This window comes from Anopheles funestus, chromosome 2RL (genome assembly GCF_943734845.2).
Source record: "Anopheles funestus chromosome 2RL, idAnoFuneDA-416_04, whole genome shotgun sequence".
Lineage (NCBI taxonomy): Eukaryota > Metazoa > Arthropoda > Insecta > Diptera > Culicidae > Anopheles > Anopheles funestus.
In genome coordinates, this window is record NC_064598.1 from 6,023,522 (window position 1) to 6,050,899 (window position 27,378).

A 27,378-nucleotide genomic window follows, 5' to 3' on the forward strand; every position below is an offset into this window, starting at 1 on the left:
AGCATTAAAAGTATGCAATCCACCTAACAAAATACGTCTAATTAATCTGCAAAGAAAACGGCAAGACAAATTACATAAAATTTCATACTATTCTTTTGGTTAACTTTATTTTTCATTGCACTAAGTACGAACAGTAAAAAAACAAAGACATGTAACATTCCTATTGTATCTATTCACAAAAGTTTCGTTTACACCTGCTTTGCAGCTCACCTAAGCTGAAACATCATACCCAACCTTCCCTTAAAACTGGAACACTACCTAACAGCGGCGTATCCAGCAAAACTTGAAACGTAAAGTTCTCTTACTACTAAAACATATTTCATTTATCTCTTAGTCGACACCATCCCACCGCGGAAGGGATCCGCAAGTATTTGTGTTTGCTATTTTCTTTTTAAACTCATTTTTGGCGTAATGCTTGTTTGTATTATTTTACAACCGAACGAAATAGAAACATATTAATAGCAATACTTTCAAATAATCTCGTCGTTCGTATTTGTATCGCTTGATTGCCTCCAATCGTCTGTACAAAATTTCCCATCGTTGCTCCGTATGGTAGAAGGTCCTTTAACTGCCGGGTGCAGAAGTATTGGCTTTCAGCGTAGGAACTTTTTGCTGGGCACCTTCCTCTAGCTTCTCAAACACCCATCCACCCTGTCCGTCGAACTGCAGGATGTGTGTGTGGAATTTCCTGTGCGATCGTATGAGGGACATTTGTTGAGGTTAGAATGTAACGTAGAAATGCTGACACAATCGATACGTACCACAACGTTGGACGATGAGTAATCGTTAGAAGGGTGATGTCCATCGATTTAGCTGTTTCGTAGATACAGCTTTCGACGTCTATTGATACGGCACTGGTACACTCGTCCAGTAGGGCGTATTTTGGTCTATGAAGAAAATAAAGTCAAATAAAGTCCAAAATGAGAGATCATCAAGAGTTGGGAAATTGCAAGAACTTAACGCATACCTATGATAGAATAGTCGCGCAATGGCCATTCGTTGCTTTTCACCTCCAGAGAGCGTATCCTTCCAATCCCGTATCTCGTCGAAGCTATCCCTGTTGATGTGATGCGTGTATATTAGCATGGAACTTTGTATTTCACCGTCTTATCGAACTTACCTATCAAGAATGTGCTCCAGCGACACCATGCGCATAATTTCCCGCAGCTGTGCCTCACTGATCTTTTTCGCCTCCATGTCTTTGCGCGTATCCGGATAGATCACCTGATCAAGCAGTGTGCCACAGGACATGTAAGGACGTTGGGGAATGTAAAACATGCTGGGCCTTCCACCGAACGATTTCGGAATGCGCAACGTTCCACCATAGATTGGCCACAGTCCGCTCAGGATGCGGAACAGGCTCGACTTGCCACAGCCGTTCGGACCGGTAATAAGCAGATGCATGCCGGCCTCGATCGTGAGGCTTATGCTTGGCACAACGATGTCACAGTTGGGCGTGACCACTGGTACGTTCTCCAGCGAGATGCTAGTATCTTTATCGTCGGTGGAGAACACTATCTCGCCCTTGGCGACAGGTTGTCCATCGCGGAACTCCAATATACCGTTGAGGTTACGCTCCTCGGTGTAGAGCGTCGTTTTCCGATAGATGCCACGGTTTACCTCATCAAACACCTCGAACATACCGGCCACTCGGCTCGTGTAGCCGGCCAATGCTACAATTTCTTTGTACGAAGACATCAGCCGCTCGATGGCGTCCGCACCACTAAGCAGCAGATTACGTGCAGTGGTAAAGTACTGCGTCCGTTCACTCACACCATGCTCGTCTGATTTGATAAGGTTGCTGTGCTCGGGACTGATCGGCATGGTCGCTGCACCGACGGTTAAAATCGGTAGCGATACCATCACCATGCCCGTACCGGACCACACGTACTTCATGAAGAATTGCTCCAACATAATGAACCACAGCTTCTGCGTGAATATCGTGTTCATCTGATTCATTAGCCGAGAGTATGCTTCCTGGAGTTGCGAATGTTCCACCTGAATGATAAAAGAAACTAACCATTAAAACCGATCCTCAAAGGAAGCAACCGCACCGACTCACCTTATGACCTCCGTAGAATGCAATCTCCTCCGCGTTGGTAATAATCTTCGAGTGTACGTGACGTAGATAGCCGGTCCGGTTGGCTTCCTCCGCTACGAGTTGTCCGAACTTGGGCGACACTATTCGCAGGATGTGAGCTGTCGTACCGATGACGATCGTGGCCAGCGCTGGGCCCATCACTATGTTTGCCTTCATTCGGCGGGACGAACGAGCCATTGCTATGCCGATTAGCAGCAAATCGAAGCATGGCTTGGTTAGGGAGCTGTACAAGTGTGCCACCGAGCTGGAGAATGTCGAAATGTCGTCCGTTAGCCGGTGGTCCGCATTTTCGATACGACCGTCCAGGTTCGATACTTTGTAGTAGGTTTCGTTTTTGAAGTACATGCCGTACGCATGTTTCACTAGCCGTGTACTGGAAAGGGAAAGGGACAGAAGACAGTTGTCAAGTTAGTGGATATTAACAAAAATATAATTTTGAAGTTCTTCTTGGAAATCAGCACTAAACGTGTAAAATAGTCGCATAGATGGATGAATGAGTGTTTTGAAATGGAAATTGCATAGCTTTAGGCGTCAATTGGAATACACAGAAATTTGTATAGTTCTCTAGAAACCATTTTCAAACAACAAACCAATCACACACAAATTTGATGATATTTCTACGACAAATTAACCCTGAAGCATGGAGCACTCGTTACAAATTGCCCAAATTCCATTAACATTGGCATTGCGTATTCATTAAAAGCTATTTATTTATCCACAGGGACGCAATACACCGCCCGGAAAGGTACACAACACGCCCTTTCTCATTCAAATAAAACATTAATTATCATGTAGGTGTTGCTTGGCGGGAAAGAAATTCTATTTTTTATGGTTGTTGTTCATTTGTTCAGCCCTTATAGGACACTATGGATGACCTTCAACTTTTCGAAGCAAGATCGTAACGAACAGTTTTGGGATTTCGAATGGCATCTGAATGGCATCACTACTGACCCAATTATGCTACTGGTATAGTGCATAATTATCCTTTCATAGAAGTGAAAGTTTATCCATCAAACATTAGCTCCATTCAGACCTGTTCACACTCAGCAATTTCGATGTGGCGTTTCAATTCATTCACACCTCTAAATTGTCCCATAAGACAGACGATCCATTAGATTCGAACGTTTCCAGTCGAAACCACTACTGACCGACTTCAAAGAACAGCTGTGAACCATAATACCTGGCGATTAATGCCACATCAAGTCAAAAGCCAAATACAAATGCGTCTCTGTTCTTTGGGTAAGCGAAGTAAATCAACACACCGTAACCATTTAGTGAAAAATTATACAGCATCGTTTGTGACCGCGACCGGGCATTTAACACCTCCTCCAAAAGCAAATGTACAGCAGATATCTTCGGACGACCATCGTATCAAGGAGGTATCTAAGATTGCTCAATCGGTACACGAATTGGAACTACGACAAAGAAAAGCAAAAGAAAACCCGCGCCCATAAACCACTATCTTGCTCAGCAGAATGTGGACGTCCAGTTTGCCTTTGCTCTCTGCTCCGTTAGCCGTACCGGTGTACAAGGTGAGCAGGATTCTGGCAGAATTCTTTGCAAACGGTTGTTTCTTACGAAATCCCAGCAAGTTGGGAGGGTTTCGGTTTGTTTAGATGGCTCTTGGTAACGTTAGCTTGCTGACTCCGACAAACCACCTGAAGCGGCACGAGGAACTGCAATCGATGCGGCAAAAATGTGGACAGCCTTCGAGAATTTATGGTTTCGGCAGTAACGAACTGGAAGCGAACGCTTATGAGTGGTTAGATCACGTCCGCTCATTTGGCAACCCGGCAGATACCAAAGTCTGCGCGATCTTTTCTGCAGCCTAAATGCCACAGGCTTGCGGAGTTCAGCTTCACTCATGGCTTAACGAACCGATCATGGGAGGAAAATCTGTGTGTTTTTTTTTCTTCGATGTGGCTTCGTAACCGTAACCGTGCCGTGTGCTGGCATTTTGCAAGACGCGAGTTTTTCGCATGCTGCACTTGCACTTGCGCGTTTTCCTTCTTCTTCGAAAAGTGCAGTTGAGCAAACATTCGTTCATCGAAACCAGATTTGTAGGCAGAGAGAAATCTGTGCCGCTCGGCTTAGCCAGTCGATCACGGTTTCTGTTTTTTTTATCTTGCATTGAGGTATATTGGACATATTATCATATTTTTTGTTATACCTCCCAACGCATTAATCCACATCAAAAATAAAATGAATTGCCAAAACCATTTGACATACAATAGTGATGAAGTGAACCTGTATTGGGATACTTGAGTTACTAAAGACATCAAATTCCAAAATAGCAAATTCTGGCACATTCTGGAAACTTGCGAATCATTTTACTTTCGTGTGAAGGCTATTGTGGCTAGAGATGAGAATAACAACTCTTTTTAGTGCATCAACTCAGAGTGAATGAGTCGTTATAAGGAGTCAGCTCGTTCAACGACTCATTTCGCAGTCATAAAAACCCGGCTTAAACATCTAAGGTAGGAGATGTGTGTACAAAATTTTATAAATGGAAGTTTTTTAATGCGAATTGGTTGAAGTAAGTCTTTTCACTCAAATAATGTTTTAAATAAAAAAGAATAAAAAATAAGAAAAAACAAAAAAAAATAAAAAAAATGAAAATTTCATAAGGCTCAATTTGCACGAAGATTGGCCTATAACTCGGTCGGTATCCAACAAATCGCCAATCTTTAACCTGTGGTCGATAGATGGCACCAATGGCTAAATTTTCTTCTTGGACGGCCATGCCCTCAGATGTCTCTACCAGAAGTTAATCGAGGAACCAAGTTCCTTACTCTGTTCGAGAAAATGTTAAATTTTTCTCATTTTTGAGCAATGTAGCAAAATTTTTAAATGCGATATATTTTAATGGGAATTTGTTGCAATAAGTTTCTTTTCACTCAAATAATGCTTTAAATTAAAAAAAAGAATAAAAAATCAGAAAAAAAATTTAAAAAATTTTCAACTCGAAAATTTCATAAGGCTTACCCCTTACGATTTTTTTTGGGAAATTTTGCAAAAAAATTTAAATTGTTTTATTTTGATGCCAATTGGTTGCAATGAGTTACTTTTCACTCAAATAATGTTTTAAATAAAAAAAAAAGAGTAAAAAATAATGAAAAAATCAAAAAAATCAAAAAAATGTGAATTTACTAACGCTCATTTTTACACCAACTTTTGCCTATAACTCGATCTATATCTAACAGATCGCCAATCTTTAACCTGTGGTCGATAGATGGCACCAATGGCTAAATTTTCTTCTTGGACGGCCATGCCGTCAGATGTATCTACCAGAAGTTATTCGAGGAACCAAGTTCCTTACCCTGTTTCAAAAAAATGTAAAATTTTCCTCATTTTTGCACCAACTTTTGCCTATAACACGGTCGGTATCTAACGGATCGCCAATCTTTAACCTGTGGTCGATAGATGGCATCAATGGCTACATTTTCTTCTTGGACGGCCATGCCTTCAGATGTTTGTGCCAGAAGATATTCGAAGAACCAAGTTCCTTACCCTGTTCGAGAAAATGTAAAATTTTCCTCATTTTTGCACCAACTTTTGCCTATAACTCGGTCGGTATCTAACGGATCGCCAATCTTTAACCTGTGGTCGATAGATGGCATCAATGGCTACATTTTCTTCTTGGACGGCCATGCTCTCAGATGTCTGTGCCAGAAGATATCCGAGGAACCAAGTTCCTTACCCTGTTTCAAAAAAATGTATAATTTTCCTCATTTTTGCACCAACTTTTGTCTATAACTCGGTCGGTATCTAACGAATCGCCATTCTTTAACCTGTGGTCGATAGATGGCATCAATGGCTACATTTTCTTCTTGGACGGCCATGCCCTCAGATGTCTGTGCCAGAAGTTATTTGAGGAACCAAGTTCCATACCCTGTTTGAAAAAATGTTAAATTTTCGTAATTTTTGAGCAATGTAGCAAAATTTTTAAATGTGATATATTTTAATGGGAATTTGTTGCAATAAGTTTCTTTTCACTCAAATAATGCTTTGAATTAAAAAAAGAATAAAAAATCAGAAAAAAATTTTAAAAAAAATTTAACTCGAAAATTTCATAAGGCTTACCCCTTACGATTTTTTTGGGAAATTTTGCAAAAAAATTTAAATTGTTTTATTTTGATGCCAATTGATTGCAATGTGTTTCTTTTCACTCAAATAATGCTTTAAGTAAAAAAAAGAATAAAAAAATTAAAAAAATCTATAAATTTGCCTATATCCTAGGCAGAGGCCGTTCATGTCCTTGCCGATCCGACTAGCCCGCTTGTTCGCTTATACATGTTTGATAGTTAGGCAGAGCGAGAAGTATATTCATTTGGCTAGTTTTGGGTATTGTACACATGTATTCCGTTTCAACTCATGAAAACGTTTCGTTTGAACTCATTTTTGTAGCAACTCACGTATTTATTCTTTTTGCAACTCGACTCACCACGGCTACATGCTCACACTAATGAGTGAGTAAATGAAAAAAGAGTCACTAAAACTCCTCGTGGTGAGTGAACGAAACTCATTCAATACAACGTTTCAACTCACTATCTCACTCTTACTCACTTTGCACACCTCTAATTGTGGCAAGCTTCTTCTTTGCGTGACGAACGAGAAGGTCATGCCTGTCACAACTGGTTTGCTAGACTTATTTTTATCACGTCTCTGGATACTCGGTCCTTGCTATGAGGAAAAGATCCGAATGAGATGTTGCAGATCCAGTTGTGGACAGCAAAGGATGTATATCCGAATAAAAGAGAGTAGTTTTTCGAAATTAATAACATTCGAGAACTGACTATCGGCTCTACGTGGCAACTAGAGGTCTAGTAAGCCACTTATGAATGGTCCAATAGGTCGTAAAGCGAAGAAGAATAAATTCACACCCGAGGTTCAATGTCGACATTTTGGGCACATTAATGGTCCCGGTCAAAGTTCCAATTGGTGTGAAAACCCCTGTAATGTACGCTAATCTCAAGATAAAGCTAACACCAAGCTTCTATTTGTACAGCAAAATCATGACGGGAGGTGAACACGTTTCGGGCCAACGTTTTGGATCGATGTGCACCAAAACAAAAGAAACGATTATCGTTATCGATTGGATTCGCCACAAGCGCATAACTCTTATCAGCCTGATAACGAGCCAAATTTAAACAGAAGCACACGGCGACCGTTATCTAGCAGTATGCTTTATAGCAATAAACCCACATAAAGCAGTTCCCGATTTACGCAAATAGAAAATGTGTGGGAGGGCGTGCAGTGACGTGCAGTTTTCATTCGCGCAACCTTCGCACCACACTATAATGAGGGCAATAGTTTATGATCGGGAGATAACACCCGCCATCTAGCAGCTTGAGATTTAACGCTGATTGCATCCAAACCACCTAATTATCCCATTCCCAGGGCTAGATTGCAAGTCTCACCGAAGCAAAACTTGCGCCTTGTGGAGGACTTTCTCCTGAGTGGACTTTCTACTTGCGGAGCAATTCTACTGGAGGCGTTTCTGCACTTTTTGTCCCTATGTTGAGACTGACAAGAAATGCGCAAACTGGATCGCATCGCACCTCTGCGACTCATTACGCCAAACGCAATTTGTGTTCGCAATCTGCCATTGCGGTTGGGGCCAATTGTACATTTGTTTTTTTTCTGATGCCTTTCCCTCAATCCGCTTTCCGCTAATGACTTCGCACTGATTTACCCCAAGGGAAACCACTTACCGGAAGGCGAGAGCAAGCTTGTTCTCCAGGTAGCGTATCATCGAGTTGATGAAGGTGGCCGGTATAGCGATACCGAACCATTTCAGCAGCATCAGCACAAAGTTACGCACGTCCTTGCGCACGATGAACTTGACGATCGCACCCTCCATCGAGGCGACGTAAATGCTGAGAAAGGTACGTGACACCAGACACAGCGTGTGGACGGCAAGCAATCCGGACTCTTCGCACAACAACCGGGGCACCATGATGCGTACGAGCTGGCGCAGCTGCAGCAGGAAGTCCAGGTTGAGTCCGGGCTGACGACCAGCCTGCCGTTGCCGGTTCCGCTTGGCGATGATGATCTGTTCCTTCTTTGCCTCCGGATCGTCCGGTGGCTGTTTCGTGAGGTTATTGTTCTCATTGCGATGGTGGCCCGCCTCGGTACGGGCGTCCGTGGAGCCTTTACCGTTGGCTAATTTGTCACGCACCACGGGATAGGTTAGGCGCAGACAGTACAGTGCGACCGCACCTGTTATCAAACCCTTGGACACGAGTTCTCTCGAGTAGCCGAGACCCTCGAGCGTGTCGAACGATCGCTTCGCGAACTTTGATATGATGGTTGGCATCTTGCTGAGGTGAGGATCGACCCGCTGTGAAGAGAAGACAACCGGGTGGCACTAGCGCTAGTGTATGGTTTGAATTAGCACAACCGACATTCGATCGTGTCGATTGTATCGGTTTGGTTGGAGTAATCACAGGAAAGCACAGTCTGTTTATAGCACACTCCTCAACCCATCATCTGGAAAAGAGAAAACAGATGTAAAAAATATATTAAATAAGTATGATATTCAATACGAAATAGACGCACAAAAGATAGACCATTTTCATAATTTATCCTCCCACGATAGGGGTTCCTAGAAATTATGACCCGACAGTTCCAATGCTGGATGCTGATTATAAATAGGCCCGTCTATTATGAGTAAGTGATCCTAACTACAATAATTGCTCCACAGGCTGTTAGTTTTCAATAACATGGATGATGATGAATACAAGATATGTTGCCTAATAAGACAACGCGGATAGAAGACTAAGTTATCTTGGACTTGACTGGACTTGTCTAGAGTCTAGAATCTAGTCAGACTCTCAAGTCTATTAATCCTAGACATCGAATTCAACCCGGTTTCTTGTAGCTCCGAACTTCAATCGTGTAGAGAGTCATGAAATTATTACCCAATTGCCCAAAGTTATGTCTTTCCCACGATTAGCTTTTGCACTCCAACGGTAAGGTTTGTCAAGCGTTTTACAAGCCAAACGTCATAGCCATACAACTTCAGAATTATGTCATTAAAACATGCTTAAATTAATCAATAATCATTCCATACTGTTTTGATTCCCAAAAAATGCAATTACCCTCACGCAATGATTCCTCCACGCAATTCGGTCAAAATTTCACACCCTTGACACCGATTCATAGGCAACAATTTAAGATCGTTCGAAAAAAAGCAAACCTTGACACCGCAAGTACACCTCCAGTAATGTCGGTGTCTCCGAAAATCTCCAGAACCGCTCAGTGTGTATCCATAGGTTATACCCTTTCTCTCGATGTCTCATTTCTTTTTGCCCTACAATCCCACTGGCCTTGTGAATCCCATTGGGCTGTGTGTTTGCTCTTTGAACCTATCCGTTGCTGAGTGTTCAGCTGGTGGCAGAGTTATTCGGTGCACCGTAACATTCTGTAAAACACGCGCAATAAATAAGGGCGAGTTTTCTGCGCTTCTCTCGCCAACGGTGGATTGTTTGGGGCGGTAAGTAAAGTCAACATTGTCGTCACGCCGTTTGCCGATATGACTCACATACACATAGAGTCACAGTTTATACTTCCTGCGTCACCCAAGAATGGAACACATTCGTCAGACGGTCGGTGTACACGTCCGCCTGCAATGCCTCCGCTTTGCAATGTTTCTATTCTGCAGTTCCTTGTTTGCTCCCACCAGCTGTAAATAACGTTCCCGCACAAAGGTGGCATTGTTGTCTCCAAAAGTGTTCACCAACGCGTGGTCTGTCTTCTGGTGTGGACTTCACTGAAGGGTTTGCAAAGGGAAACCTCATGGCCACCGGGCCGAAAGTACCAGCACCTTGCGGAAGCGGCACGATGTATTTTTTTTTGTTTTGCCTCCGAAATGCACAAACCATACACAATAGGAAAGATGGCCTTACGATTGCTGCGAAAAGATTCAACCTGCCAGAGTCACGTTTTTCGTGGAAGGTGTTTTTGGCAAGGCAGGCAACATTTTGCGCTGTACTTTATCCCTCCCGTTCTCTAATTGAACTGTTTCGTTTTTGTTTCGTGGCCGGGCGCGCTTATGCTGTCACGTTAGACGGTGGCATTATGCAAGAATGGTATGCAAATGCGAACGGATGCCAACTCATAAGTGACTATCTTCGTCGTAAATAGTGCTGGTAATGCTTGGTTGATGCTTGGCTTTTATTCAGCTGTGGGCTTTTATCTCCATTTACTCGGAACAATGTTGCTCACTAAAGGCCGGGTTAAAGGTCAGTCAGTACAAAGGGAAATAAACAAATAGTTAAATGTTTACGCGTAATGTTAGTTACTACCATTGGGTAACTACTATTCCGCTTGGAAATTGTAACTATCGTTTTCCTCGTTTTGTGCATATTATCTAACAGTTTAACGTAATCAACATAATGATGCTTTGCAAATGACGGGAAAATGGAAGTGTTTTGTTGAGACCCACATAAGGTTTTTGGAATATAATTCTTTTTAAATCCTTTTTCTTTTCCCATGTGCTGTAGTGAACGTTAATTAACTCACCGTACGACAGCGGTGTCAAACTCAATGGCGTTCAGGTGTACTGTACAAAACGCCTAGATGTATGCAATTATAAATTTAATTTACTTATTAATTAATTTACGAATACTAATAGACTGCTGAAATCCTTTGCTCTGCCGCTTCAATGCTTGTCTTGTATATGCTTACTAGATTTATATTTTACCGTAAAATAAAGAAAAAAGTATACATCCAGGCGTGATGAACCTTTTTTAATGTCTACTACCAACTTCACTACAAAGACATTCAACATCTACGAAAAAATGAGTCATTTCCTGAAATAGACATGTATTTGCTCTTGTCCGATGGCTCAATTTGATTGATTGCGCGATAATAGCTACATGCGACTGATTACACAATCGATCATACACAACATTAACGACACACAACAAGCAGAAATGATCATCGGCAGCATACAACCATGCGTGTGCGTGAAAACGCAGCAACACTACAACAAGTACATTTATTAATTGTTATTTCCCTCAACTCCGGGGGAAATCGAACCGAAGATAAATCATGCTAGAACAGAGAAGAGCCACAAAGCACAATACAAGCAACAAAACCGGACTTCATGGGAGAAATGGTCACTGTCTAGGTCAGTAGCCGTTGGGTCAGTTGGGCCGGTTTTTCGGTTTTATGGGACGACAACTGGGAAACAACACAGCACAATGACCCCTCGTTCCGGGTCAAGAGTGCATTCCGGTCTGTTCTCATTGTGCACCGTGCACTTAACCTCATGGCAATGACCTCCAGTGTTTCAGGAGTGTTGTCTGCAAGTCGGGGACACAAGTCATGGACGGTCATGGTAGGGAAGGTGCAAAAATTAACATCTCCCACATATGGTAGCGCGTTCCAAGAAGAATAATTGATGTACATTGTGGGAAGCTGTATAAAAGACACGTTGCAATATCAATTAAGCTCAGTTATTGCTTTTCCCCGTACGAACGAATGATGCTGAAGGTTGTAAAGGTTAGATACACGTGTTAAAACTGGCAACATTTCCTCCTAATCTAGACAGCTTGCAAAACGCACGTGTTGTGTTTAAGGATCTAGTCAAACGGTTTAATGAAGCCATTGATTGCTCTCGCACAATTTATTAATACCTGGTAAACCCCCGGCAGTGTAGGAACTGTTACCAATGAGGCACCAGTCGGTATTAGTAACCTGTAACGCCCTCCACACGACCAAAGGTCTACTTCGAGCGTGTACCAAAGGTTGGTGCGAAAAAATTTGTTCCCCAACGAGATTGTATGCATCACGTCTAGTGGCGAGTGTTCAGGAAATCTCGTACCCGTATGAAACGGGTACTGATAAGGGTGTAATTAAGCGAGCAAGTCAAGTTATTACCGTCGAAGCCGTGCCTAGTGAGGCCTGATGAATGACGTTAGGCTACGTGGACGTTGACGAACGTCGATGAACTAAAAAGTTAAGTAGGCAATCAAACATACTGTGGATATAGTTTTTGCAGATCAGTTTTCTAATATCTTCATTTCAATCGATTCGCTTAAATGTCCAATTTACCATAGTTCCGTACACCATGGTTTGTAGACGACCTATTTTGATAGCTGCTATGTGCTAAGACACATTCCTCCAAAGCCACTTCAGACAACATATGTTCGATCGAAACAACGCAGTAAAAGATAAGGGGCTCAAGTACCAATATGCATCCCACTGATAACGCCTTTTTCAAGCGATTAAGCATTGTGCTATATAACGAACCGAACTCAAATATGAAGAACGGAAATACCTTAGGGATGAATTTTATGACCAGACTTTGTACTGAAGCAGTGCTGAGTATCCATTGTCACATGGCACGTGTTTGTGGCATGTAATATAGAAAGAGATTTGTCAATACACTTAAAAAAATTCCTTTCATTTCATTTCCTTTATCTTCAATCTCGTTACATTCAGCAAAAAAAAACTCCCAAATGTATGCAATCTGGTAAACAAAACTATCCCAACACAACATTTGCATGGCAAAATCATGACATACGTTGCGTGTCCTTTCCGCTTACGAAACGGATAGCGATCGAAGGACATGAATTAGTAGTTTCAGTGCTCCCTCGGTAGTTGTGTCACGCGAACAAAGAACCATAAGACTGTTTTGTCTCTTGTTGTTGTCCCAATAGCTAATATTAAGCACATGTCATTCGATCAATCTCGAAAGCGCATCTAGCCATTCTTGTAAATCTTCTCTTGCTCGGTTGTGTACGGCCTTTACGCTAAACTTCAATACCAACAAGACCATCAATAACCATTGTTAGACCGCACCGTAAAGTACCAACAAGTCGGTGATTCAGCTCAGGACAGTGTTTAATAAGTGTAATTGATTTATGTCCCAGTGCACACGGGTCACACCTAACCTCGGAACACAATCGCCGTCATCAATGTGTGCGGACCGATTTTCTCTTGCTTCTCTCGGCTTATTAAATGCAAATGGTGAGCCTTCCTTCCAAACTTGTAACCATTACGCTTCCTACCATCGGGACGGTTCGCGAGGTAGAGGGCCATTTGCTAACACCGTTTTACATAGCAATTAGGCACGAATCCGGGTAGGTGCGTACCGTGCGTTCTTTGGTGTGGAGGGCAGGTATACCGGGTCCGATTCACCTTCACCCCGACCCGAAGAACCGACCAGCCTATATTCGCTCAATTTCTCGCACAATGTGTCAACCTGGCTGGCTCGTACACCTTTCAATGTCGAATTACTCTGCCGTTTGCTGCTGCTGGAACGGTTCTCGTCGGTTGAACGTAATGGAGAATTGCAGCTATGCTCATTTGTTCGGCACATTACCATCGGCGCTGCGGTTATACCATTTGCCAATGAGCCGGATTACAACATTGAAACGGACCGCTTCACACTGCAGCTACTCTCCGCAGACTCAAGAGGAGGCGTTCAAGGTCCAACGTAATTAGAAGCACTTCTCCGCTCCTTTCGCCTAGCGTTTTGTCTCACCCGGGATGCGACCGGCTTTCGATCATCATCTTCATTCAAAATCACATTAAGACGCATCTAAGATGACCACGTGACGGTCAGGTTAGGCCTTGCACATGTACATACATACACAAACACTCGAGATCCTTCTGCAATTGAGCGCGTGAAGTGCCCACGGTTCATGCACGGTGTAATGATGACTCTAGAAAGACCCCTCCTGATGAAGCCGTCCACCAATGACTTCTAACCTTTCCCAGGTACTGAAGGAAACTGGCTATGGAGGTGATGTGGCTTTTTCTAGTTGTCCTCCTCCCGGCTACTCCCGGTACGTTCGTCATCATTACCACGCTTGTTACTAACGTGTACTTTTTGTACACCTTTCCTTGCCTGTTCATGCGTCGTTTATCGTCTACTTTATTTTTTGTTTTGTTTCCCAGCGTTAAATTTTATTGCTTTATTTTGTATGATACAACCCAACACGTCAGTGTCCGATGTAATCCAGCACGGGAGATTTTAACTCCAAAGTACATCCTTCGTGGATTGCTCAATCGTAATCGCCGTTTGCCGCCGTCGTGGACTAAGTAATCCGCCTGGATACGATAACGAAATACGGGACAAATGGGAAGAAGTGTGCCCTTTTGGGCATGTAAGTCTCATTGGTGGAATTGTTTCTTACGTGTATACTTCGAGAGAGCGAACAGAGCAAAAGCAAGGAAACACTCTATCATTGGTTTTAGTGATAAGCAGTCGAACTTTACACTCGTCCCGGATTACCAGTGAGTTGTTTGCCATTGTTTTACTCTGTTCAAGTGGGTCCTACATGTTCGAGAACATTTTCGATGGCTACCCCAAACCATCCGACACATTAGGATGGGCTGGCTGGCCTTTTCTTCACTAACTCTAATGCTCGAGAGAAACACTCTAAACCGCTTCGTCCGTGAGTGGGTACGTACGTGGTTGCGCAAGAAGGCAAAACCGAAAGCCAAACCTAAGACGCAGCCATACGATTGGGGGGGGGAGCTAGCGAGCTTGCCGAACCGACATTACCACGGTTAGTGCCGGTTAGTACCCGGTCGCTTCTACATTACGGCTGCAACTCCAAACGATCGTTAGTCGGGCCGGGGAGGTTGTCCGTTGGCACCTATGCTCTGCCTGCGGGGTCTGATCGTAGATGGTAAATAGCATTTACACATGTGTCTCGTAACCATCCTAAGACCGAAGTTCGCAACAGCTGCGTGGGCCATTCAATGTTCAGCTCGGTAACGATTATTCTATTAAAACGATCAGTGCCCCATGGCTTGGCATAATGGGAACCACCTCAGGACTTCCTTGCTTTCCAGCTCCCTTCCAGCCATTCAACGGGACTAAGTAGTTTAACTCTTTGTCTCCCTTCCCTGTCTGTCGACGATTAAATTCATCCGATCCAGCTGTGCACAGTAATCCACTGTATGTGCATACGGGGAAAGTAACAAACAACACTATGTACGATCTTCAGTCGATCTACATCACACGATCATGACATACGGTTTCAGACACCGTGTGCGAAGCGATGCATTCATGCGAAATGCATTCATTCAACCAAAGGCGGGGGGAGTAGTTCCACGAACCACTTTACATTTCTCGTATTCCCGCAAGATGCGATGAGGTAATCGTAACTTCCCTGTACCCACGAACAGCTGATCGCACGTTTGCAACGCATAACCCCAAAAAGGAGGAAGTTGCATCTTGCCGCGGTACGCGGTTTAATTTTACAAGAAAACGATCCATTTTGCGAACCTGTTTTTTCGGTCCAACCCTGGCCCAGTGGAAAGCCTTGTTTTTTTTTACAGCTGAATGACGCCTGAAACTTTGAGGCCTGGATGTCGACCCACTTTGGTTGATACGCAGCACGCACACGAATGCATCACGGTTTCCTGCCCGCTGGCACGATCTTTCCTGAGGGTTAAGTATTGCCAAGTGTACTTACCTTTTTAATTCCAGCCATTTCTCACACCACCATGATGCGCACCGTTGAATGCAACTTGGAAATGGCACGCACCGGAGCTTTTCGGTTCTTCGGTTTAGAAAGGACGTCGATGTACGCACCTCAGCACCTTAAACTTTTGCTTTCACTTGACCGGTTCTTTGTACACTTACAGCAACAGCACCAGTGGCGGTCTTGGTACATTCTTTGTTATGCAACTCACTGAAGCCTGCGTTACAGCGCCAACGCAAGAGGGTTGGCGAACCGTTTTTTTTTTTGCGGACTTTCGGCACTGTCCACTACACCGTATAATTGCGGGCTCTCGTTCACACAATTCACAATCTACAAATACACACGCACACACACGAACACGGTGCTAGATGTTATCGGTTCTAGCGTACAGGGTATCTTAAACTACACAAGTACAGACACACACATCTCTGAAGCAATCTTTAGAACAAAAAACTGGTCCAAACCGAGCTGGGATCGCACCCGATGCTATAAACCTTGAGCGAAGAGGCTTTGTCTAGTAGCGTGCCCCACGCGACAGGATCTTCACGTTTCTGCGTAATGTGCCCTGCGTTATAAACTCACACATTCACTCGGCCTTGCTCTGCCACACGGAGAATCAAGCAACACGGATGCACTCGTACTCGGACTGGACCATCTCATACTCCATCCAATGCAGAATGGTGGATGAGAACGAAGTCAGGCAAAGCAAGGATGCAGTTTGCCGATCGCTTCTGACCGTTTCCAGCACAACACAACGGAGCAGAGAACACACACACACAAAGCGGACGCACAGTTGGACAAATATTTATTGCAAGATGTTCTCGTTCCGTCTTGCGCCTCAAAACGTTTTGTTCGGCTGGTGTGTTGTACGGTGCGTCTCCACCGCTACTGTCATGATGTTTCGTTACTACTGCTGGCAGCAAACAACACTGGCGACCACCTTTGGGGGGACTGGTTTACTCGCTCGCCCGTTCGCTCACTGCACGGTAATGGTCGCGGTGCGCATTGAAATGGTATGTATGTTACTTTCGAGTCGCCCTCGAGCCCCATGCTACTACATTGCAATGAGTGTAATTGTAGGTACTGTTCGTGCCTGCCAGCTGCTGCGTACATAGGCGCGTCGCGTACGTAAATACCGTGCGCCAGTGTACGGCAAGCGAACATTCAAATTTCCGCTTTCAAATTCGAACGGAGTTTTAAAAAGCATAAAATTCATAACGTTTACTATGGACATTATGACATGAAATTTGATACACCAAAACGCTCGACTTAACCTGGAGTATCATTTATCTCTTCATTATCTATCAGTGATATGACTTATGCACAGCTGAGTTGTGAAACATGAATGTAGGAAGCGAGACGCAAGTAATGTTTTATCGCATTCTAAGTGTAATATAGAGTCGCATTTAATTCAATTAGTAAAAGTAGTACACGTGGTTGAATCATTTTTAAACAAAAAAAAGGTAGCAATATGTTGATCCAAGAATCAATTTTTGATAAATGTCATGTCTTTTACTGCATACTTTTATATATACTTAAGCTCTTATAAGTATGCTCCCCCAATCTGGTTGAGTACCACTGGCATAAACAACACAAAACGCGCATCGCTCCACTACCACTATGACGATGCTCGTCTGTGCGAAGGGGGTTGGTTTGGTACTGGTTGAAGGTTGCTGCTCCCTCGGGCGTAGGAAAGACTGAGATAGCCGCATGAGGGGCGAACGTGCGCCCTCCCTACTCAGCCATGAGTCAGACCTACTCCAGCACGCCGAAGGACTCCAAAACGGACAGGGAAGATTAGACACTGGCTCGTCGAACAGCTCGAACGGAAAAGAGTAATTGGGGGGTGTTCGGGCAATTTGTGTGTGCGCGCGCGCTCCTCTACACAAAACAAATCGTACCGCGCTTTGCACCCCTACAGATTATCGGCGTACAAACCGACCGTTGCCCATATGTAGTAGACACAAGCAGCATCTGCTGCGACAGCGACCAACGAGCAAAACAGGCCGCCGATTGTACACAAACGTACCACCACACATGCATCCCACAGACTGTAGCTGTTCAGCGTTAGGACCGAGATGCACTTCAAATGCAATTGTTCATTGTGTGAGTGTGTATTTATTTACCAGATGCGATAATTGTGCATCGGTGCACTGTGTGAAGTAACCGAGACCGAAGATTTTATTTGTTGATAGTAAGTCGACCCTTTCCTTTCGTTTACATTTCGCGAATTGCATTTGCTGCTACCCGATTTGTTGGCTAACAGTTATCATCACCGGTCTAAACACCTTACATATAATAACACCACCGCTTAAACGAACTAAACACTCCGCACCAGCATGGTCACTACGAACTAAGAACTCCGGTTTCGCGTGTAGTCACGAGCATGTTTGGAATTATTTTTAGCCAAAAAATCGTGCCACAATTCTCGACCGACCACCACCATGAGCACCACGACACGCAATACAGTGCCGACCGTCCATCATGTGTGCGGAAAGCAGATTGCACCAAAAAATGCGTTCTGCGCAAGCTCCCCAAAACCGGCACGCTCGAAACTGCGGCATCTCTTTTAAATAAAAAAATGCTACCCCTAACGAGCGCGTGTGTTTGTGAGGCATAGATACGGACGGCACAAACACACAGAACAGAGGAAAACGCGCAAAAATTTAAGAACATAATGGATAGCCCACAGCAGATCACGAACCGCAGCGTGGGAAGCAGCTGGAATTATTAGAATTATGTATGTACGATGTTTGGACCGTGTTTTTGCTAGTTAATTTTGTTGTGATGAGGATATTTCATTCATCTAAAATTAAGGAACATAAGAGATGAAATGTGTTCGGATGCTACAATGAATGTCTGTTTATTGTAATTCAGCAGATCGTGCAAAATGTTCTCTATTTTTAGATAACAAATTGTTTACATTGCTGATCTCCATTCGCCTTGTTTATTATTCTCTATCGCCGAGCTGTATGCGCTGAATCAGTATTTTAATAAAGCACAGCATCATTCAAACTAAATGTAAATGATCATTTGAAATTTGTAGCGATTGCTTACACATACTTTCTTTTACCAGATCAGGGAAATGAGCTAATGTACACTAATTAGTGTGCTAAATTAAAATAATGTTATTACTATATTAGTCAAAAACATAACAGAAAGAGAGCAAATTACAACAATTTTACTAATCAATTAGAATAAGTATTACAATATCCATCAATCATGTGTCATACACTGTGCCCTCGATTCCCACGAGGTATGCAATCAGCAGTACATCAATACAAGCGGATGAAAACGCTACACAATTATTATTGTGAAGCGTTTAGATTGTCTACCTTCAGGGGTTTGTATATGTCATTTATAGCATACCTTTAGGCGTACTAATGGCGCTGGGCAATTCATACCATTTAAAAATTTTATTTTTAAGTATTATTTGTCATCTGAATTTATCAATTAATATTTATCAGTTATGCGTTGTTGGAGTCTAAAACCACTGACGAGGTTTGCTTTCTGGTTTGAACTCACCTGTACTTGATCTGTTCTTGTGCATGACCTTAAATGTTTAAGACTCTTTAAATCATCTGCTTTTTTATCAGGACTAACACTTCATCAGTTGAGTATGTGTCAGAGATTTAAGAGAAATTTAACTAATTCTAATTTAACGATAAATTTCTTTCACACTTTAAATTATTCACAGCAGAAAATGTTTCTTTGTTCAGTTGTTTATTTTCAATTTTAGTTTATTAATGTTAATTGCTATCAAATTTTATATTACCCTCACTTCTAAATCACTAGTCCCGTTTGCTGCCTTCGTTTGACGATCACGAGTACGAGTATTTTTGTTTGTCCCTAATGTGTTCGCTGCTATAAGGTAAATAACCGTCTGGTCGAAGAAACATTTCATCGATGGTGTGCGCGTGCCCATGCTTGTGTTTGTGTATGTAAGAAATTTAAATGTGGCTTTCTTTGGAAGGTTGGCAACACGTTTCGATGTGCAACGCAATGCAGTCAGGTGTGCATCTCATCCCATTCATCCCCGAAAAAACGTAGTTGCCACACTGGTAAGAAAGCATCAGGCAAACCATCGGCGAAACGTTTCTCCAAGTAAATCATTTTACAGCAAGCCATCCACTAACCGCCTGTTAGGAACTGGAGGTGTGCAGTTCCACCAAACAGCTAGTGATGCTCAGTCCTTACTACTAGTTTGCCCTTACGTGCCTAACCTAAACGAACGCTAGTATGTAAGCTATCGCAACGGGACACTCGATCCTCTGCGTCTCAGTAGTGTGTATAGTTTGCGTGATAATTGTGATATTGCAATAATGCCGCGTAGCTGGCCCCAGGTTGCCAAAATGCGTTTCTACAAACATTCCGAGCCAAAGTTCGGTCCATGCCAAAATGGCGAACGTGACTCATTTCGGACGGGTACGGTATCGGTGCGTGGGATTCTCGTTTTTCTAGTAGTAAGAATTAAGAGGACTCTGGAACAGTGGATTAAAGGTGTTCTGCAGCAGGAAAATCTCTTCCGGTCGACCATTGAACAGGAACGGACCCTTCAGATGGGTGATCTTCGAATCTTGAATGAATGGAGAAGGTGCGAAGGCGGGTCGCTGCGGACGTGGATACGGCAGGGCAAAGGTTGGCTGTGGTGGAGCTGCCGGTGCTGCCGGAGCACCATTCCACTGGTAGATGCCGGAAGGTTTACCGTTCGATACGAAGTTGATGGGTAGCTGGTAGAATGGGCTCATCGTCACTGGTGGCGGGGCAAGCTGTGGGTACTGTGGTACCGGGGCGGCCATCGGTTGAATCGTTGGTGGCTGTGAGATGTACCCGACACCCGGAACAAACATGTACGGCGTTGGAGGCAACCGGATGTAGTAGATCGGGGAGTTCTTCACCGCCGGTCGACGTCGCGCGGCTTGACTGTGGCGGGAAAGGATGTCTTCATCTTCTAAACCTTGGAAGTTGTCATTACCGGCGGCGAAACTAGCAGCAAGACTCTGAAAGCTTCCTAGCGAAGCGGCATTCGCATCCAACCCAGCCAAGTTAGCCAACTGCGGATTTACGGACTGTTGTTGCTGCTGTTGCTGTTGCTGCTGCTGTTGCTGCTGCTGCTGGACAAGACTATTGAGCTGTTGCTGTAGGTTGGGCGAAAGGTTACTCATCGTTTGGTACGAACCCAACCCGTTAGCCATGTTGGTGTACATATTTTGCGGGTAAGTTTGCATGTTTGCCAGCATGTTTAAGCTTGGATAGTTGTCCACCGGCAGATAGTCATCGTAGTAATCCAGCATGGAGTGATACAGTGGGTAACCGTAGGGTTGTGCGTATGCTGCGGCCGTTGCCGCACTTAGGGCTGCCGGGGAGTATAATCCAAAGTAACCCAACATTTTGTTCTTGCGAAGATTCGGCAAAGGAACGGCAGTGGGCAGTGTCTCGGCAGAACTTCCGGCAGAAGCGGACGAACTCTGGTCAGCATCCGGGGATGTTGCTTTCCCACTGTCAGCTTCCTGCCCGTTACCCTCGTTCTCCAGTTCCTGCAGATAGGTGGCAGTTTCCTTGCCCGACCGTGCGTCGTACTGTCGCTGCATGTTCTGCATCGCCGACAGGAGTTGACTTTGACGTAGGGGAACGGCCGCCACCGCCGACACGAGACAGAACAGTGCTATCAGATGGCTCGTTTGCGTCATGGTGGATAATTGTTTCTGTAATTGGAAGAGTAAAAAGACATTTGTTAGAAATTGTTGTGCTGTTGCATCGAAACGCCCCCATAAATCTTTCCCCTAGAGACACCCGATTTCCCACGGGAATCATCCATCGTTTCTGGTTGGTTTCTTCTCTACAGCTCCACAGCTTCAACAACTCATCAATAAACCGTTTTTCAATAAACGGACCCCGAGCGTGATGCTCTAGTTTATAAATCTTACAACCACACTACACACCACGTGGGCAGTTCTTCATCGTTTTGATTGATATGGAACCGCTCGTTCTCGGGAAGCCGTTTTGCCGTGTAGCAAATTGCATTCTCGCTTGTTTGGTGTTTTTTTTTGTTTTCCATCTTTATGTCCTTCCAATCAACTCCTGTGCTATCGTCAGCACGGTCGCTTCCGATAGAATATATTTACGATAATTGATTACTTTAAAATATTATATTTCCGCAGCCAATTAATTGTGCCCATCATCATTACCGTAGTTTGCCACCGTTTGTGCAACCTTGGCAGGGTAGGCAACAACCTTCCCTACCCAGGCTTTACCGCACATTTCCATTACCATTACGTGAGGCTGGCCGCAATGCAATTTTATACCTTTTTCCACCACACCAAGATGGTGCTGGAAAACCACCGGAGCTCCAGTTTTTTCCACCCCGATTATGACCTCAGCCGTAAAATGGCAATTGTGATTTCGATTTATTCTTCGCGATAAAAACGGATTCCCTACGGAGTGATGGGCGATGTTCTGTTTTCGTCTTCTTTACCCCATGGCTTAAGGGATCCCCATGGCAGGGGTGTTAGAGAAAAACAAAATAAATATATAATTCCCTTTTTCTTTCGCATTTCGTTCCGGAGGCGGCATTCCATGGGGTGGTAGGCCGTTGCCTGGACAAAGGAAAATAATGAGAAAAAAACAAACTCACACACACACACACACACAGAGTGTGAGAAGCGGGCGAGATAACTCGACCATAACAACCTTGGCGTGACGTGACAATTGAAATCAAGTGTGATTGAATTACCTCCAAACCGCTCATTATGCTGGAACGGAATTGACGATATGAACTGCAAGGGTGATGGCTATGATGGCGCCGACCCAAACCTTAACCCGATGGGCCACGGAATCGCTTGGTGGTGTTGCCAATATATGTGTGTTTTTTTTTATTCTATTTATTTTTATACCATTCAAAGTGCATTTCCGAAGAGGGCCCTGCCACAAACACCCTGTTAGGATGAACCACACGTAGCTCCGATCCTCGATCGTGTGATCGTTTATGTTTTTATCTCGATCCGTCCGTTCATCATCACCATCCGTATGGGAGAGAGCCCTTACCCCCTTTACAGAGAACGAACACGCCTTAGCACGCGCATTCGTGCCGGCTGATGAGCGCAAAACCGCCAATAAAGCTACCGCTACCTAATAATTTGCCACATTCTGATTAATGAGATCGCCGTAAACGTAAACCGTGGCTCGTCCCATGCAGCAGGATTATGTGCAGGCTCGGAAATTATCACCAGACCACGCGCACTGTATCCCTTCCTGCTGGAGCCCTTTTCGTTTTAAGGGCTTAATGACACCCGATCGCACATTTCGCGGTCGGTGCCCCTGCCCGGTTCGTAGTGGGCGTGTGCGGATGCATCACCTACCTGGGCGATGGCTGCGCGTATGAAGTGCAAACAGACAGACGGAACACACCCGTCTGGGCATCTTAATCTGGAGCGGTAAGTAACGATTTAGTAACTTTTTTTTTGTTTTCCTTTTCCAACCGAGCGCTCTGGCATCAGTTTCATCTTAACAGCTCGCAAATGGGCTGCAATCAACACGGAGTGAAAATGTATTTGCTACAATCGTTTCCTCGTGGGTACAATGCGCCCCTACACGGTGGTTCGCTTAAAACAGTAGCGATCTCGGGAAGAGCATAAATATCGCCAAACACCGGTTGGGCGTTTTAAAGCGTAACCTTTAAATCGATAAATTGAAGCCAAAGTTCAATGTTACTACGATCCAGATCCAGTGCCTGTATACCGTATAATTTGCATTTAGCGTTTGAACGCTCCACCACCGATTGAACTACTCGCGATCATTACCTGCCCTGGCCGGATGTTATGTTGGGTTGCGAAATAAAATACATTTTTATGACTATTTCCCGTAGCCTAACGCGAGAAGTTAAACGTAAAACCCATAAAGGCGAGGTTTGAGTTTCTTTAAAAATAATCGCCCAATCTGGACGAGCGTCATCAAGTGATGCGGAAAGGTGGGGAGCATTTTTCCGGGGCTGAATTTTCTTAATTTCTTTTAATTGAACGATCACGATGCTCTTTTGTCTGGGCCACGAATGAGCCACCCGGTTTCAATAAAACATGGCCAACAGATGGGTGTAACAATGAGAAGAAATGAAAAAAAGGCGGAAAAAACAGTTACCGGGAGCGATTTCAATTGATTAATTTAGATAAGCTAACCGACCGAAAGGGGCGCCGAGTTCTTCGGCCATGAAACCTTCCTCCACTGCTAGAAAGGGATTGGGAATTGGGATATTTTTGGGTGAAAAAAAAAAAACAATAGCTCTTAAAAATGTTCTACGCACGGAATTCAGATTTCTAGTTCACGGCGATCATAGGTAACTGCCAACCAGCCCAAACAGCCCTACATTCTTCAGCTACTGGAATGTGCTTCCGACTCGTTTGCGTGTTATATTCCACGCTTATCAGCTTCCAACGGCTGCCTGTCTGCCGGAATACGATGAGGGGGGAAATTAGTGCATCATCGATAGCAGGTTTGCTGACGCACGCTCGAGCGATTTATCTCATTCCGAGCTTCAGCGGGATGGTTTGCACCACGTTCCGTAAGATCACCGTACTGCAACGCTTCATCATTCATCCTAATCCTAACGACCAGGGCGCAAAAGGGAACACCGCGACACATCTATTAAACAGAGCCTAACTGAAGTAGCGAACAAACTAAACAATCAACCCCGGATGAAGAAGATCGACCACAGGTGGAAGATGTTTGCAGTAGCTGGATTAACAAGAATCAACGGGCACACACAATATTAGACGACGTTGTTATCCTATTCCAAGAATCAACAAAAGCATCCCGGGAACATCGCGAGCGGATTGATGACTTCCGGGTGACAAACTACAGCTATCATTAGTGGGGCATATAGCAGTGTTTTGCAAATCTACTCCAATATAGCATGGAAGTCCCGCTAAAATGCTGGAGTATGGACCTGATGCCGAGGTACTGCGGAAGTACGCCCGTGATGACGTACGCGGCACGTATTTAAGTGTATCTAATGACAATCGCACATACTAAGAAAGATCTGGCCAAACATCACCTCAGATCTCTCCATCACTCCTTAGCAGACAGAGCTGTCGGAAATCTGACAGCTTGCTAAACTGCCAATGTCTACCGTGTGCCGTACCATTCGGTTCGTGCGCTCCGAAAGAAGTCAGTGAACTGCAGGAGAAAAAAAAGGCAACAACTTGTGTACAAATTGTGTTGACGCGCTCGCACACGAGCCGTGTACATCTTCCAGGTAAGTCGTCCGGACCCATAAAACCATCGTTTCGTGCCAAGCCACGCACTGGTTGCGTGTGAAGTCTTCTACGGCAGGGGAACCTGCCAAAAGTGGATCATCACCCCTATCAATTACCGGCACAGGGCGCAAATGCAGCTGGCAGCATTACACATAGTTGCATGCTATCGTACCATACGAATCCCCCGGGAACGACATTGATCCTCCATTGATCGTCTTAGCATTGCCAAGGTCTTCCAAGGGCTAAGACTGGACGCACTTCTCGCGTCATGCATTGCTTCATGACTGTGCGAGGTTCGATTTATCCCGGCCTCTCAGACACGGCTTCAACAGTGCATAAAATAACACATGTTATTATGTGTAGCGCCCATCGGGAAGCGGAACCTTCCTCTCGGTGCACCACCGGTGGTGCTGGACGGTGAGATGCGTTTGAAGCAAACCGCAAATAAACACACAAAACGCACACGAACCTGCAACATTCCCTACGGTACGTTCGTAAGCGTAATTAGCATGCCGACAACCCATTCCGATGTTGGACGCTATACACCTGATGTGGTTGTTTTCCTTCCGAGGCTAATGTTTAAATCTTCCCCATACATTCTTCCTTTCCACCGGCAAGATTCATCAGGACACGCTCGTAAATGTCGCGTGCATCGTGAAATATTTGATTACCAAGCAGCACCGGCAGCATTTGTTTTGCTTTACGACCACCGTCCAAAAGAGGCGGGGGAAATGTTGAACATCTTCGGCCAGCATCGGCGCATGCAAACAGCACCATGAGGACAGCATTAAATGGCCATCACATTCAGAATGGTCCATTCCGATCGTACCACCGTCGATCAGTGATGACCTTTTCGCGTAGTTTGGGGTTAATTAACTACCTTTAGCTAACTCCCTGCCGTACATAAAACCCTCCGATCCTCGCAATGTCTTCCGTTCGGTGTATTTGCGGTTCTGCTTGTGCAGCGGATCACATTCCGTCGCGGATTGACGCCTTTTCCACAAAGCCCATCTTCAACGAACCGTAACATCATTTCACTAAGCGTCAAGATGATAAAAATTCATAAGCCTCCCCAGAAAAACAAAGACTCTCCCTTCCAAAGCCACCATAAAGGAAAGAAGTACGGAATCCAATCGTTCGAAATCAAGATACCAGACCGATGAGAGTTAAATGATCCGTTTTGGGGGAGGAATTTGTGGAAATCCAATTTTAGACTGGTAATAATTAAGTGTTATAAATCGTTTATTCATTTGAGATAGCCATCCATAAATCATACATGATTAATGGTGGACGACCGGACGCTCCCGTCCGGAGACGGTGTTGAAGAATGGGCATCGTTCGAAACCCAGCCAGAACGGTGGTCGTAACTGTCAGATTAATGCTTCTGACGGAACGATTGAAGCACCACGCACCAGGATCTGGATCGACACTTTGTGTGTTGTACAACCGTTACCTCACCGAGCTCATCGCAACCATGGTGCTGGCATTCATTTTCAGTACATTTCACGTAAACGGAAAAGCTCCCGATTCAGTACACCCGAAACGCTCGTTTGACACTGACACAAAAGGGGCAACGGTCGTAAATCCTTTCCCTCGAAAGCCACTGGATTGGTATGCATTCTTGCGTCAACGTACACGGCGCCGCCGCCAGTAGTGACGGACAGCTCCGTACGAGCCCAACACGACAGGTGAGGTGGCAGTTTAATCACCTTCAGGAACCGTTCCCTCGGGGTAAATATTCTGGCGGCCTTTCAACCCACCTGTTCGGCAGGTCGTTGGTAATCTGGTGCAGGTGCCTCAGCTGACAGGGCACGAGTTTCCCGTTGCACATGCACCGGTGTTCCTTTCAGTTTGTTCTTTCTTCTCTCATCGTTGCCTAAAGAGATCGAGAGATTACTTAACATCTTGTAGAAGGCTTTTGTGTCTGGAAGTTTCAAACATACGCGGCTCAGCGCACGATTAAGTGTTAAGCAGGAGTTAAGGAGAAGCAGACGTACGAGCAAATGAGCTGTCACGATTGCAAAGACCCCGTACGTGAAACGGAAGTCAGTAATCCGCCATAAACTGTCAAGCTTCTTGACGTGCGCCCTGGTTTGCAATTGCGCTGAAGAAATGCTCACGGCACGGCTCGTTAAATGTGACCCCGTGGGCTTTCCCTGTGCGAGGTTGCAACACAAATCACAGGTTAAGTGAAGGTGCATTCATAATCGAAAATTCTCATCTCGAACCTTCCGGCAGTACGATCATGTTTCCGCACGCAAAAGCAAAACCGCACGACCTTATACGACCGAGAGAACCTTCCCACACCCGGACGTACCGAAGCGTCAACTGATTAACCACGCGGATTACTGTTGCGAATTGCTAGCTTTCCTTTCCACAAACGTCCACGGCCCAGTTCAAGCCGAACGCTCGAAAGCCTAATGAAGGCAATTAGGTTTTCCCACTGGACACACGGAATTTCAATTTTTAGCAAAACGAAACCAAAGCGAAACAAAAACCACCATGGTTTTGGGGTGCAGCGAAGCGGAGAAAGTGTGCAAAATGCCTGGCGGGATCGTTTGCTGTTGACGGCTTGTAC

General features: G+C 44.6%; 2 protein-coding genes across 3 annotated transcripts in view; both read right to left on the minus strand.

Annotated features, from left to right (window-relative positions):
• Positions 1 to 75: 75 nt before the first annotated feature.
• On the minus strand, positions 76 to 18,029 carry LOC125764162 (ATP-binding cassette sub-family D member). 2 transcript variants are annotated; one of them, XM_049428089.1, is made up of 8 exons: positions 17,846 to 18,029; positions 15,544 to 15,882; positions 7,816 to 8,593; positions 2,063 to 2,474; positions 1,121 to 1,998; positions 968 to 1,057; positions 762 to 887; positions 76 to 688 (listed from the first exon to the last, which is right to left on the minus strand). In XM_049428089.1, exons 3-8 carry the CDS (start codon positions 8,418 to 8,420, stop codon positions 565 to 567), a joined length of 2,235 nt encoding a protein of 744 aa, XP_049284046.1. In that variant the 5' UTR covers positions 8,421 to 8,593; positions 15,544 to 15,882; positions 17,846 to 18,029; the 3' UTR covers positions 76 to 564. The 2 variants fall into 2 exon arrangements, with proteins under 2 accessions (XP_049284046.1, XP_049284045.1); XM_049428088.1 differs by lacking the exon at positions 17,846 to 18,029 and having other exon boundaries at positions 15,544 to 16,641.
• A 1,229-nt stretch (positions 18,030 to 19,258) lies between these two features.
• LOC125764165 (uncharacterized) overlaps positions 19,259 to 27,378 on the minus strand; it is a 30,157-nt gene continuing 22,037 nt past the window's right edge. Inside the window, exon 2 of the mRNA XM_049428094.1 lies at positions 19,259 to 21,257. Within this exon, the coding sequence (XP_049284051.1) occupies positions 20,010 to 21,242 (1,233 nt within the window). The 5' untranslated portion in view covers positions 21,243 to 21,257 and the 3' untranslated portion in view covers positions 19,259 to 20,009. The remainder of the gene's footprint in view (positions 21,258 to 27,378) is intronic.

What these genes read in the sequence shown, in the direction of transcription:
- LOC125764162 (XM_049428089.1), bottom strand. Translation starts at nt 8,420, where the DNA reads ATGCCAACCATCATATCAAAGTTCGCGAAGCGATCGTTCGACACGCTC. An exon ending in GCGCGACTATTCTATCATAG is followed by an intron (nt 888 to 967) that starts GTATGCGTTAAG and finishes TTTTCTTCATAG; the next exon opens with ACCAAAATACGCCCTACTGG. An exon ending in ACTCATCGTCCAACGTTGTG is followed by an intron (nt 689 to 761) that starts GTACGTATCGAT and finishes ACGATCGCACAG; the next exon opens with GAAATTCCACACACACATCC.